The sequence below is a fragment of the Arvicanthis niloticus genome, chromosome 14 (genome assembly GCF_011762505.2).
Source record: "Arvicanthis niloticus isolate mArvNil1 chromosome 14, mArvNil1.pat.X, whole genome shotgun sequence".
NCBI lineage: Eukaryota > Metazoa > Chordata > Mammalia > Rodentia > Muridae > Arvicanthis > Arvicanthis niloticus.
This window is the reverse complement of record NC_047671.1, coordinates 28,808,701-28,823,844: the sequence shown is the minus strand read 5'-3', so window position 1 is coordinate 28,823,844 and position 15,144 is coordinate 28,808,701. Positions and strand designations below refer to the sequence as shown.

The following is a 15,144-nucleotide window of genomic DNA, read 5'->3' as shown; positions in this document are numbered from 1 at the left end:
ATGCAAGATGGAATCCAAAGGTTTGTTGGATTTGTGTGTGTGTGTGTGTGTGTGTGTGTGTGTGTGTGTATGAAACTTTTTTTAACTTTTTAAAAATTGGGTATTATATTTACATTTCAGATTTTATCCTCTTACCCCACTTCCCCCCACCACCCAGAAACCTCCTATCCCATCCCCACCTCCCCATGCATCAATTACAACAGTTTAAAAGTCCAAAGTCCGTTTTCAAATGAAACTCAAGGAAATCTCTGAACAGTAGCCATTTATTTTAAAAAAGTTTCATATTTCCCACATACAGTTGCATAAAGTCAACATGTCCATTCCAAAATGAAAAAAAAAATAGGACATTACAAGAAACAACAACACAAGCCAAAAATCTATCAGGAACACCGAATGTTATAATTCCATGTCCAGCATCTCAGGCACCTGATGTAACCATCTGAGTCCAAGGGTCTTAGGTTGATGGTATGAGACATCTTTTTTATTGTCCCAGTGTAAGTCAAGAAATTTCAGTGTGGGTAATCTCTTTAACAATTACACTCACTTTCTCATTTTAAGATTTATTTACTCTATGCATATGAGTATACGCCTGGATGTAAGTACATATACCATTTGTATGTCTGGTGCGTCAGAAATATAGGATTCCATGGAAATGTAGTTAAGAATGCTAATGATCTATCTAGATGCTTGGAACCAAAACTGAAGAGCAGCAAATGCTCTTAACCACTGAGCCATCTCTCCAGTCCCCACAACTGCTCTCACAGTATCATCCTGTTTTGACATTTCCTCTTCCAAAAATTTAAGTCATTTACCTTCGAATTCCACTTCACTTGAGTTCTTAGGATACAGATGGAATGAAACTAAAGTCTTTCCAAAACATCACATAGATGTTCCTGATATTCCAGGTCCTGAGAAGAGTGCTTGTATGCCCCTGAAACCTCATGAACCAGACCTCCACGGTCTACATTTTTTTCTTCATTCTTGTTTTCCTAGTTCTCAGCAAAATCATTTTGCTTATAGCTCCTGAAGGCTTTTTTAGCCCACATTTTTCCTGCTAAATACTTCCACTGGCCTAAGAAACACATGGCCAGTTTTATCACAGCAATAACCTCAGTCTCTAGTACTATTTTTTCTTAGATTTTTTTAGTTAGATTTCTAGGTGCTGCAATAAGAAAATTCCACAAAATAAATGACAGGGAGGAAGAATTTATATTTAGCTGGTCCTAATTCCATCCTCACTCAGGTTCTCAGGACAGGGGTGGGTTGAAACCAGATTCTTGGCCAAATATCACATGAATGATCCTAGCCTAGTTCCTAATAGATACCTTGTCCCCCTCTATAGCATCATGAGCTGAGTCTTCAACTATCCACATTTATCCCAGCATTCTTCCAAGCTCCTACCAGAATTGATCTGTTTCCAGCATACTGGAGGGTTTTCTTGCTCAGAACACCAAACTCTTCCACACTCTAGCCACGAAACATTTCCAAAGACCCAAGAACCACATGGGTGGGTTTATCATTGAATGACCTCAATGCTAGTGCTTGTTTTAGTTACATTTCCAATCAATACAATAAAAGAATTTGACAAAAGCAACTTCAGAAATAAATGGTTTATTTTGGCCCACTGGTCAAAGGTATAGCCAATCATGGCAGGAAAATCAAGGTAGAAAGAACTTGAAGGCACTGGTCACAGTGCACCCACATCAGGAAGCAGAAAAAGATGAAAGTCTCCTCAGCTCCTTCTCTCTATTTCTGTCCTCCAGGATCCCACCCAGAACAAAGCAACACCACAGTGATTAGGTCTTCCCATCTCAGTTAAACTGATCAAGATAATCCCTCCTAGATATTCCCAAGGACCTCCTTCTCAGATAACTCTAATATTCATCACAATGGCAATTAAGATTAACCATCAAATTTGCCTCAGATCATATAACTGACTAGTGCAGCCAGGATCTTAACTCATTTTAATCCAAAAGTTACTATCTTTATAGTAACTTTTCTAACTGCACAGTTGCCTGTTCCAATTGTTAAGGAGGTGGGGCAACAAAGCACTTAATTCAAAGTCAATGTGGCTTCCCCAGGCATGAGCTAGCCATAAATATTTATATGTCATATCCTGAACAAGCTAAAGACTGTAAAACACATAAAAAGAATTAGAGTTTATCCCTAAGTTCTTGCAAATGAGACAGTATATATTGAGCAAGTCTGGCAAGTCAACTACAGACTAAAACCACTAGGGAGGTTTTTTAAATTATGCAGATGAGAGGATCTCACATTTGAATTTAATTGTTCTGGGCCACACAGTTGGATATAAGGATTTTTTTTTTAGATAACTCCAGATAATTGTAATGTGTAGCCACTGATACAGATCAAATATTAACTGGTAGAGAATACATATTTCAGAACGCATTTAGCTCAACCTAACAGGTAAGATAGATCTAAGGGCTACGTGGCCAGCACAGACTAGAGTAGGCAGAGAAAGCTGCATGTAAACTTAAAGTGGGAATGTAAGCCCATATGAAGTTTGAAAGGGTGAAGGAGAGAATCTAGGCCAGTTAAAGGAATGAATGGCAGAACTAGTCTTGCTAAGATGGAGAAAAGAGTGCAGCTAAGCATATGCTTCCATTGTCAGCACAGAAGTTTCTTTTTATTTTATAATGAAATGAAGCAAAAACATTCATATTGAAGAGTTCCAAGGATGGGTACTAGAGTTGACTCTCGTGGAAAAACACTGGAAAAAGACTTACTTGTTCTCATAGGCAGGAGTCTGACAAAAATACAAAGGGTGCAATATATATTCAGAGGACTTAGTGCAGACCCATGAAGGCCCTATGCTTGATGATTTAGTCGCTATAAGCTCATATATGCCTTTCTTTTTTTTAATCAAATCGTAATTTTTACTTTTTCACACAGGGGTTATAAACACAAAAAGGCAGGATGTGGGAAAGGAGATGACACAGGAGCATACATGTTCAGGGGGAGTACAGATATCTTTCAGATCAGGGTATCGATTGGGTGAAGGTTCAGGAGACAGGTCACTATGACTATGCCTATGGTTCACTTGTCCTTATCAAGTTGGTACTATCTGCCAAAGGCTGCCTATTTACAAGGTCAATGACTACTCAGGCTGGTAAATTTCCACAAAAGCTGCCTGTTTACAATAGCTTATAGCCATCTGTTTCACTGTTTTTCCACAAAGACCCAAGATTTTGTGTTAGCAAGCATGTATGTCAGGCCTATTGCTGACTTTAGGCCTATGGCTGATTTTAGGACTTCAGTGTATAAGCAGGGCTGCCCCTGACAACTTCTTTCTTCTCCAAGTATAGAAGGGCCATGGTGATTCTAATCTTGCCAAGGCAGGGATAGAGGCCTGACCTCCAGTAACTAAAGGGGACCTTGTAATGGCTTCAGTCCTCCTGTTGTTGTTCATTGAGGCATGAGGGCCATACCCATCCCTATGTCTTTTTCCTGAAGAGGGGATACTTTTGACATCAACCCCTGTGCAGTCAGGCTTGTCCCTCAGGTAACCCAGAAAGATATTTTTAACTTTTACTTATATTCCCTTGCAGTGCTTAGCCTCGCAGCCTAAGCAAGAATACAGATCGTCAGTCAGAGGGGGTTCTGGATGGCCCCTCTCTGCTTGGTCTAGGGGCAGAAGTCCCCTCTTTTAGTTTGGGTGGAGATGGGTTTTGGGAACACCCTGGACAGAGTAACAACCTCATCTAGAGTCTTGTGGTCCTCCATAGCTAACTTATGATAATGTATCTGAATAGGTTTTGCTACCAAATTATCTATCTGTTGTTTCACAAAGTTAGCCTATTTAAGGTCCAGAGACCAAAAGAAATGAACAAAATAAGCAAATTAATGGTCCCAAGAAGGAAGGAAGTAGGGTTGGTAACCATGGAGAGGTTGAAAACCAATTCTTGTACCAGCTCTCATCTTTATCTTTCTCTGTCTTTTCTCAAGGCCTTCTGTGAACTATTTCATGCTCTCTTTAGCCATCCCTGCCTTATCTATGTAGGGGCAATATTCTTCTTTAAGGGCTGTACACAGTCTAGAGCTGTACACAGTCTTTTCTGTTGTAAAAGAGTAAATCAATCCAATAAAGTCCTTTGCAATTTTTGGAGATCACTTCAGACAGCGAAACGAAGGATTTCTTCAGATTAGTGATGTCAATATCTAGCTGTTGATGTCCCTGTCAATGGCCCATCAAAGGTCTGAGTAGTATAAGTCTGGAGGCCAGCATCAGGATTAGAACTTCTAACATCACAGGTGAATCATTTTTACCTGGAAGAGAAAGAAGAAAGGAATTCTCAGGGAAATTTCTCTTCCTGGATGTCAATTGTTATTCATCTTATTTATAATTGGGCCTGGTTTGTGGAGGTATCTATTTAATTCATTAATCTTTTTGCGGCCATTTAGTTGTGCCTTCTGTGGTATCAAACAGTCATATCAATACTCAGCCCCATATATCCTGACCATTCCATTTAAGGGTAAAAGGGTCCTTCCACATAGCTGTGGCATAGTTTTTATTGGTCTTAATGATACCAGAGGCAGTCAGCAGCAGATCTTCCATGAGCTTTCAGTTTTAGAAAATTAAAAGTGAACAAGTCATGATGGAGAGTATTTCTGAAAGACTCCTTCTGGGGTGTACAGTTCCCCCTCTTTTGTTTTTAAAGCCAATTTTTCAGAGTTCTTGTAAAATCAGGGCAGAAGCGCCAACAGCCGCTCCTTCCACACTCAGAGAGTCATGAAGCCACTATTTAAAGAAATATAAATCTATATTAATAATCTCTTTTATCAAAGGACTGTTATAAAACAGCCAACAACTAATCAATCTATATAATATATCAATTAATCATAGCTTCTTCTACTTTTTGTAAAATTACTCCTCTTTTGTCAAATAATTGTTGAGGGAAATTAGGATTTGCATCTCTCTTGAGAATATTAAACAGAGACTTAAATTCTTTTGTAGAGAGCTTAAAATAAGATCTTAGCCAATTAGCATCTCCTAGAAACTTTTGAAAATAATTTGAAATAAGTAAACTATCTTTTTTTCCAGACCCATTATCTGGTTTTTTTTTTTAATTGGATATTTAGGTATTTACCTTTCAATGTTATCTCCTCTCCCATTCTTCCCCCAAACCCCCTTATCCCATACCCCTCCTCCTATTTTTATGAGGGTGTGTTTGCGGCCCGAGCTGACCCACATTTGGGTGCCAAAATGTCGCAGACCACTCTATCTGTGCTAAAAGCCTTGGAAGCTAAATTGTTAAGTCAGGGTTCAGCAAGAGAGAGAATGAGGATGGACTCGAGGAATGGAGACCAGACAGAGTGTGATTCAATCCTGTTTATTCTTCAGTCTCTCTTCCTAGTCCAAGTCCCAAGTCTTGAGTTCCTAGTTCCTAGTCCCTAGTGCCTACAAGTTCCAAGCTTCTTTCCAAGCTCCCTTCCAAGTACCCCTTGAGTACAAGTGTCTAATGCCAAGTTCTTCCTCCAAGCACCAAGTGCCTAATACCTAATAATAATTGCCTGTCTCGAGTCTCAAGTGCCTACTACCTAATTCCAAGTTCTTCCTCTAAGTGCCAAGTGCCTAATACCTAATAATAATTTTTTCTGTCTGCCTCTTGCCTTTTATGTCTCACTTCTAAGCCACAACTTTAAGTCACGCCTTTAAGTCATGCCCTTAGGGCTTGTCTCTAAATCTGATCGATAAGTCATGCCCTTAAGTCACATACCTTTAAGTCTCACACACCCAAGGGAAAATCCTGCGTATCTAAAACAAGATGTCATCAGAGTATGCTCAGTTGTTGTAGGCTATTGTAATCAAGTCTCTTGTCAGGGTATATGGCTCAAGATGGTTGCAAGGATGATAGCTGCCCTCTGTCGGCTCCCCACAGAATCCTCCCAATTCTGCCTCTGCCTCTGCCTCTGCCTCCCTGCTCTCGAATTCCCCAACACTAGGGAATCCAAACTTTGGGGGACCATGGCCCTCCAATTCCACTGATGCCTGACAAGGCCACCCTCAATTACCTATATAGGTAGAGCCATGAGCCCCTTCCTCTGTGTTCTCAAGCTGGAGGTTTAGACCCTGGGAGCTCTGGTTGAGTATTTTGATACTCCTTCTAAAAAGGACCAAAGCACACACACTTTGGTCTTCCTTCTTCTTCTTGAGTTTCATGTGGTCTATGCGTTGTGTCTTAGTTATTGTGAGATTTGGGCTAATATCCACTTATCAGTGAGTTCATACCATGTGTGTTCTTTTGTGATTGGGTTACCTCACTCAGGATATTTTCCAGCTCCAACCATTTGCCTAAGAAATTCATGAACTCATTATTTTTAATAGCTGAGTAGTACTTCATTGTGAAAATGTACCACATTTTCTGTATCCATTCCTCTGTTGAAGGACATCTGAGTTCTTTTCAACTTCTAGCTATTACCAATAAGGCTGCTATAAACATAGTGGAGCATGTGTCCCTCTTGTATGTTGAAACATCTTTTGGGTATATGCCGAGGAGTGGTATAGCTGGGTCCTCAGGTAACATTATGTTCAATTTTCTGAGGTACCGCCAGACTGCTTTCCATAGTGGTTGTACCAGCTTACAATCCCACCAACAATGGAGGAGTGTTCCTCTTTCTCCACATCCTTGCCAACATGTGCTGTCACCTGTGTTTTCGATCTTAGCCATTCTGACTGGTGTGAGGTGGAATCTCAGTGTTGTTTTCATTTGCATTTCCCTGATAACTAGGGATGCTGAACACTTCTTTGGGTGCTTCTCAACCATTCGAGTTTCCTCACTTGAGAATTCTTTGTTCAGCTCTGTAACCCATTTCTTAATAGGGTTATTTGATTGTCTAACTTCTTCAGTTCTTTGTATACCTTGGATATTAGCCCTCTATCATATGTAGAAGATGGTAAAGATCTTTTCCCAATCCGTTGGTTGCCACTTTGTCTATTTGATGGTATCCTTTGATTTACAGAAGCTTTGCAGTTATATGAGGTCCCATTTGTCAATTCTTGATCTTAGAGTATAAGCCATTGGTATTCTGTTCAGGAACTTTTCTCCTGTGCCCATATGTTCAAGGCTTTTCCCCATTTTCTCTTCTATTAGTTTCAGTGTAGTTGGTTTTATATGGAGGTCTTTGGTCCAATTGAAATTGAGCTTTGTACAAGGAGATAAGTATGGATCAATTTGCATTCTTCTACATGCTGACCTTCAGTTGAACCAGGGCCATTTGTTGAAAATGCTGTCTTTTTTCCACTGAATGGTTTTAGCTCCTTTGTCAAAGATCAAGTGACCATAGATGTGTGGGTTCATTTCTGAGTCTTCTATTCTGTTCCATTGATTCTCCTGCCTGCCTCTGTGCCAATACCAAGCAATTTTTAACACTATTGCTTTGAGGTACAGCTTGAAATCAGGGATGGTGATTCCCCCAGAAGTTCTTTTACTGTTAGGAATAGTTTCTCACTATCCTGGGTTTTTTGTTATTCCAAATGAATTTGCAGATTGCTCTTTCTATCTCTGTGAAGAATTGAGTTGGAATTTTGATGGGGATTGCATTAAATCTCTAGATTGCTTTCTGCAAGATAGCCATTTTTACTATATTAATCCTTCCAATCCATGAGCATGGGAGATCTTTCCATTTTCTGAGATCTGTTTCGATTTCTTTCTTCAGAGACTTGAAGTTCTTGTCATACAGGTCTTTCACTTGCTGGTTAGATTCACACCAAGGTATCTTATATTATTCTTGACTATTGTGAAGGGTGTCATTTCCCTAATTTCTTTCTCAGCCAGTTTATCTTTTGAGTAGGGGAAGGCTACTGATTGGTTTGAGTTAATTTTATACCCAGCCACTTTGCTAACGTTATTTATCAGGTTTAGGAGTTCTATGGTGGAAGTTTTGGGGTAACTTAAGTATACTATCATATCATCTGCAAATAGTGATATTTTGACTTCTTCCTTTCCAATTTGTATCCCTTTGACCTCCTTTTGTTGCCTAACTTCTCTGGCTAGGACTTCCAGTACTATATTGAATAGGTAGGGGGAGAGTGGGCATCCTTGTCTAGTTCCTGATTTTAGTGGAATTGCTTCAAGTTTCTCTCCATTTAGTTTGATGCTGGCTACTGGTTTGCTGTATATTGCTTTTACTGTGTTTAGATATGGACCTTGAATTCCTGATTTTTCCAAGACTTTTATCATGAAGGGGTGTTGAATTTTGTCAAATGCTTTCCCAGCATCTAGTGAGATGATCATGTGGTTTTTTTTCTTTGAGTTTGTTTATATAGTAGATTACATTGATGGACTTTCATATATCGACCCAACTCTGCATTCCTGGAATAAAGCCTACTTGATCATGATGGATAATTGTTTTGATGTGTTCTGGGATTCGGTTCGCAAGAATTTTATTGATATTTTTGCATCGATATTTATTAGGGAAATTGGTCTGAAGTTCTCTTTCTTTGTTGTGTCTTTGTGTGGTTTAGGTATGAGGGTAGTTGTGGCTTCAGAGAATTAATTGGGTAGTGTGTCTTCTGTTTCTATTTTGTGGAATAGTTTGAAGGGAATTGGTATTAGGTCTTCCTTGAAGATCTGATAGAATTCTGCACTAAAATCATCTGGTCCAGAACTTGATGGGGAGACTTTTAATGCCTGCTTCTATTTCTTTAGGAATTATGGAACTGTTTAGATAGTTTATCTGATCCTGATTTAACATTGGTAACTGGTATTTGTCTAGAAAATTGTCCATTTCATCCAGATTTTCCAATTTTGTTGCGTATAGGCCTTTGTAGTAGGATCTGACAATTTTTTAAAATTTCCTCTGTTTCTGTTGTTATGTCTCCCTTTTCAGTTCTGATTTTATTAATTTGAGTACTGTCTCTGCCCCCTTTGGTTAGTCTGGCTAAGGGTTTGTCTATCTTGTTGATTTTCTCAAAGAACCAGCTCCTGGTTTTATTGATTCTTTGTATAGTTCTTTTTGTTTCTATTTGGTTGATTTCAGCCCTGAGTTTGATTATTTCCTGCCATCTACTCCTCTTGGGTGTATTTGCTTATTTTTTTTTCTAGAGCTTTCAGGTGTGTTGTCAGGCTGCTAGTGTATGCTCTCTCCAGTTTCTTTTTGCATGCACTTAGAGCTATGAGTTTTTCTCTTAGCACTGCTTTCATTGTGTTCCATAGGTTTTGGTATAATGTGTCTTCATTTTCATTAAATTCTAAAAAGGCTTTAATTTCTTTCTTTATTTCTTCCCTGACCACATTATCATTGAGTAGAGTGTTGTTCAGTTTCCATGTAAATGTGGGCTTTCCGTTGTCTTTGTTGTTATTGAAGATCAGCCTTAGATCATGGTGATCTGATAGGATGCATGGGATTATTTCAATTTTTTTGTGTCTGTTGAGGCCTGTTTTGTGACCAATTATATGGTCAATTTTGGAGAAGGTAACATGAGGTGCTGAGAAGAAGGTATATTCTTTTGTTTTAGGATGAAATGTTCTATAGATATCTGTTAAGTTCATTTGGTTCATAACTTCCATTAGTCTCACTGTATCTCTGTTTAGTTTCTATTTCCATGATCTGTCCATTGCTAAGAGTGGGGTGTTGAAGTCTCCCACTATTGTTATTTGAGGTACAATGTGCCTTGAGCTTTAGTAAGGTTTCTTTTATGAAAGTGGGTGCTTTTGCATTTGGCGCATAGATGTTCAGAACTGAGAGTTCATGTTGGTTGTCTTTCCCTTTGATGAGTATGTATTGTCCTTATCCTTTTTCATAGCTTTAAGTTGAAAGTCGATTTTATTCAATATTAGAATGGCTACTCCAGCTTGTTTCTTAGGACCATTTGCTTGAAAAAATTGTTTTCCAGCCTTTTACTCTAAGGCAGTGTCTTTCTTTGTCACTGAGGTGGGTTTCCTGTATGCAGCAAAATACTGGGTCCTGTTTGCATATCCAGTCCATTAGCCTATGTCTTTTTATTGGGGAATTGAGTCCATTGATGTTAAGAGATATTAAGGAGAGGAGATTGATGCTTCTTGTTATTTTTGTTAATAGTGGAGGCATTGTTTGTGTGGTTATCTTCCTTTGGGTTTGTTGGAAGAGGATAACTTTCTTGCTCTTTCTAGGGTATAATTTCCCTCCTTGTATTGGAGTTTTCCCGCTATTATCCTTCATAATGCTAGGTTTGTGAAAAGATATTGTGTAAATTTGGTTTTGTTGTGAAATATCTTGGTTTCTCCAATATGGTAATTGAGAGTTTTGCTGGGTATAGTAGCCTGGACTGGCATTTATGTTCTCTTAGGGTCTGTATGACATCTGTCCAGGATCTTCTGGCTTTTATAGTATCTGGTGACAAGTCTGGTGTAATTCTAATAGATCTGCCTTTATATGTTACTTGGCATTTTTCTCTTACTGCTTTTAAAATTCTTTCTTTGTTTTGTGCATTTTGTGTTTTGATTATTATGTGATGGGAGGTATTTCTTTTCTGATCTAGTCTATTTGGCGTTCTGTAGGCTTCTTGTATGTTTTTGGGCATCTCGTTCTTTAGATTAGGGAAGTTTTTTTCTATAATTTTGTTGAAGATATTTATTGGCCCTTTAAGTTGGGAATCTTCACTCTCATCTATACCTATTATCCTTAGGTTTGATTTTCTCATTGTGTTCTGGATTTCCTGGATATTTTGTGTTAAGAACTTTTTGCAGTTTGTGTTTTCTTTGACAGTTGTGTCAATATTTTCTATGGTACCTTCTCCACCTGAGATTCTCTCTTCTATCTCTTGTATTCTGTTGGTGATGCTTGCATCTATGACTCCTGATCTTTTTCTTGATTTTCTATCTCCTGGGTAGTCTCCCTTTGAGATTTCTTGATTGTTTTTACTTCCATTTTTATGTCCTGGATGGTTTTGTTCAATTTCTTCACCTGTTTGGTTGTGTTCTCTTGTAATTCTTTAAGGGATTTTTGTGTTTCCTCTTTAAGGGCTTCTACATATTTACCTGTGTTCTCTTCAAATTCTTTGAGAATGTTATTTATGTCCTTCTTAAAGTCCTCTATCATCATCATTAGAAGTGATTTTAGATCTGACTCTTGCTTTCCTGGTGATATGGGGAATTCAGGATTTTCTAATATGAGAGAACTAGGTTTTGATGATGCCAAGTACCCTGGGTTGGTGATGCTTATGTTCTTGTGCTTGCTTTTCACCATCTGGATCTCCTTGGTGCTACTTACACTGTCTCTGACTGGAGCCTGTCTTTCCTGTTATCTTGGCTGTGTCAGAACTATTTGGGATAGATGTTGCTGGGGTTAGAGCTGAAGCCCAAGATATGCTCAGTGCTCAGGTGGAGACAGAAAGGAACCAGTGCTCTGGACCAGGAGTGAATTCCTGGATCCCCCTGGGTCCCAGTTACTTCCTTTTGGGGGCAGGTGTTGCTTTCTCATTACCTGAGATACTGCCTTGGTTAGGGTTCATGGGAGCCCCAATTCCTCTCGGTTTTGTGAGGTTGGGTGCAGAGCTGCCTCCCGGAATCTGCTCAGCACAGAAGTTTCTTAAAACTAGAGTGCAGCTGCATTTACCAGTTCCATCTGGCCTACAGCTGCTTCTGGTAATCATGGGTTTGTCTGTTGTCAAAACAATAAAATTCCTGATAAGTAATTGAAAGTTGTGGACTCAGCCCCAGTTCAAACTCTGAATCTGGGATTCATCACTGAACAGCATTTGAACTCCATGAGATTCAAGGAACTTAATAAAGTGTTCACTCATTTTCCTTACATGTATACCATCACTCTTATTTCTAGAAGAAATTAATAGATATTCTAAACACTTGAACATATTCCTTAGGAATACCATGACTAGTGTGTTCTAGTTATTTCTCATCTCTATAGCAAGTATCCCTGTTTTCTCCTGGCAGTTATAACATCAGACGTAGCGCTTAGCATCAGCTGAGACCTGAAAGCCATTGTCAATAAACTTCCAGACTCAACACTGTGAAACAAGAACCTCCTGTCTTCAACCATTAATGACACAATGAAAATGTATTTGGTTTCATGAATATATCACCAAATAAAATGAAGAAATTCATGCAGTATTTCTAAGGGGGAGTAATAAACACTATTGTAAATAGTTTGCCAACTATGGTTAGGATCACAGCCTGTTTACCAGTTTATAAAAGCTACCACCACCACCACATTGCTTTAGACATTGCTAAATTTGTATGAGTTCAAGTATCATCCAGCAAGTAATGTATCTTTACCCACTAAGATTGAATCATAATTATCTGAGTAAAAGAAAGAAGACTGAAGAAAAACTAAGTACTAGGCCTGATTGCTTTGAACTTGACTAATTGCTTAAGACCCTAGTTTTCTCTTCTATAAGGCATGGAGACAGCACAAAGGACAGCTGGGAACACTCCAGCTCTGAAATTCCTGGAATCTTGGCTATAGACAACTAAATTTCCTGAAGGATCTTCTACCTTGCAACAACAAAAATGCTTTCAGGGACTGCAGAAAATCCTAGGCAAGTAAGACTGCAAGACTAAATACAATTATCCTACTAACTTGCAGCTTATATTTTTCTGAATTTCCAGTTTTGTTCAGATATTAATTATAAGCCCATTTTGCTAAAATATGAGAATGTCATGTTCTTAGAAGATAATCTGCAAATACACCCCCTCATGGATCATGTGTTATATTCCTTACATCATGGTGTGGTTTCCTCTTACATCTCCTAGGTTTGGTTTTGTTTTGGTTTTGCTTTGTTTTGTGTTTGTTTGTTTCATTTCTCTAAAGAGGGAAAAGAACACAAATATTTATTCAGATCCTATAACTTTAAGTTTTTCAATGCTTACTTTTAATGATGATTCTTAAGCACTTTAACCTCCTTTCTAGCCCACCACCCACCAGAGGTAGTAGAAAAGAAAGAATATGGAGGAAGTGGACCTGTTTAGAAATGGTTCTTTGGTGCAAATCCCATCTGCATTGTCAAAAAATTAGCAGTTTGTTTCCCAGATCAGCAGTGACAGCTCAATCCACTCACAAACACTTCATGGATATACCAGCAGTCTAATTTGATAGCATTGGGTTAGCAGAAGCGGTGGTACAACCTAGCAGGAACAATCAGACCTCAGCCAAATTGGCACAAGTCAGCAGGAGTAACCAGGAGGGACCACAGGAGAAGTTGTCAGCTGTGTCTTTCTCAGCAAAGCAAAGATCATCAAAGACTTGAGACCAACAAGCATTGCACAGCTAGCTCTGTAATAAGCAAGCCTAGCTCAGCCTCAACAGACAGTGACTGTCTGTTGAGTTCTATTTATACTCTCTCCAAACATCATGTGTCTTCCATGGGTCTTGCCTCACCACATGTCTGTCTCAGTTGATATCACTCTGTCAATTATCTGGAGTCCATGGAAGCAGCCAGAAGCTGAGGCACACCACCAGAAGTTCCATTTCTCTCTATGGAGTCCCAACAAAAGGAGCTCAACTACACAATGTAAGGTGGATAAATACATGCATGTCATTAGAGAAGAATTCTTTATCATGTGTCCTTTCATGTGCTTGCTTTAGCAGAACATTCTTTCACCTGTGTCTGCATCACAAAATGTTTCTTCATGTGTGTTTGCCCCACATAACTGACTTTCCAAAAAACCATTAAGTTTCCAATTCAAGATCCCATCTTCAGATGCACAGCCCAATTCATCCTGTCTGGTATTGTGGTCTGTTCTCCTGCACTGTTCTCTTTAATTTGCTCTCCTTTGTTGCACATAGAACCTACAGTTCTCTGCTGTGCTATAAAATTGTTTTAATTATCTTTTTTGATACTATCTTTCCTTTCTCTATATATAATTTAATAAGATTTTTATCTCTCTTGATCATTAATAGTACCTACAGATAGTAGATGATATATGAATATTTAAAGAATGAATAAACACCATGAGCTCCTGCAAACTAAAAATACAATAGCAGAAGTATGGCCATAAATATAAGAAAACATGGCTAAAACAGTAAAAAGAGCCTGGATTTTGTGCTTTTTGGATCTTTAAATCTTTTGCCTTTTACTACTCCTCATTGTTTAGCCATATGCAGTGCAAAGTATGTTCAAACTGAGACATAAGAAAGCCAGCTGCTCCAACTCTCAGTTCTCTGAGATAAGAAAGCACAAGATGACCATGTAGAGAAAGACAGATGTTTAACCAACTTCAATAAGCTCCAACAAGCTCCAGTCCATGCCAAGTAAGGCGGTATGGATATGAGCAACTAATCCTGGGTGTCAGCCATCTTGAGCCTTCCAGTGATACAATAAAACCTAAACCCAAGAACCACCTGAATCCAAGATAGGCAGAGAAATGTAAAATGTAAAAAAAAAAAAAAAAAAAAAGTGTAATGACAAATAAATGTTTTGTATGCATGTCTTATGGAAAGTAGATCATTTAAGCATACCAGAAGATCCACAAATTTAAAGTTTGGAAATACACTTAAAACACCTACTTCTATGTAAAGAAAGCTTCTACTGTAGGTTTTCTTTTCTTTTTGTTTTGTTTCATTTCATTTGTTTGTTTGTTTGTTTGTTTGTTTGTTTGTTTTATTTTTTCTGTTTTTTGAGACAGGATTTCTTTGTGTAGTCTTGGCTGTCCTGGAATTTGCTCTATAGACTAAGTTGGCCTCAAATTCATAGAAATCCACCTGCCTCTGCCTCCCAAGTGCTGGGATTAAAGGTGCACCACCATCACCTGACCCAAGTTTTTATTTTCTTGACAGCAAGAAACCAAGAGTAAAACTCTGTACATAATATAATAACTTATAATATAAATACTTATAGCTAACCTTTATTGGGAAGAAAACAGAAGGTAACAAAACAGAGATTTGCCTTTCATGTCCTTTCATGTCTGAACATGACATATATTCAAGTTACATTTCTCAATAAAAGCAACAATCTCTAAACTGATACTTATTCTTTAACAAGATTCCAGATAAAAAATACACTTCTATATATCATAGGCAGAATATGAGACAAGGAAGAAGATACAGATAAAACATGTTATAGGGTGGCAAGCACCAATATAAGAACATCTATCAAGCAAAAGGACAAGAGATGTTTTTTTGTTTGGTTGGTTGGTTTTTTGCTAAGTAAGCATGTCTCAATAGCAGGTGAAGGATAAAGTATAAGAA

At 38.4% G+C, this 15,144-nt stretch overlaps 1 protein-coding gene across 4 annotated transcripts in view; it reads right to left on the bottom strand.

The window, feature by feature from the left end:
• Positions 1–245: 245 nt before the first annotated feature.
• LOC143434297 (uncharacterized) overlaps positions 246–15,144 on the bottom strand; it is a 118,191-nt gene continuing 103,292 nt past the window's right edge. For 3 of the 4 annotated variants that reach the window (XR_013103695.1, XR_013103693.1, XM_076912613.1), the window contains one exon: positions 246–4,287. Coding sequence is in view for 2 of the 4 variants with exons in the window: in XM_076912613.1 (XP_076768728.1) it covers positions 4,284–4,287 (4 nt within the window). In the remaining 2 variants the exon portion in view is untranslated. Of the gene's footprint in view, positions 4,288–11,424; positions 11,602–15,144 lie in introns of all 4 variants that reach the window. The other variant, XM_076912612.1, reaches the window with a different exon arrangement.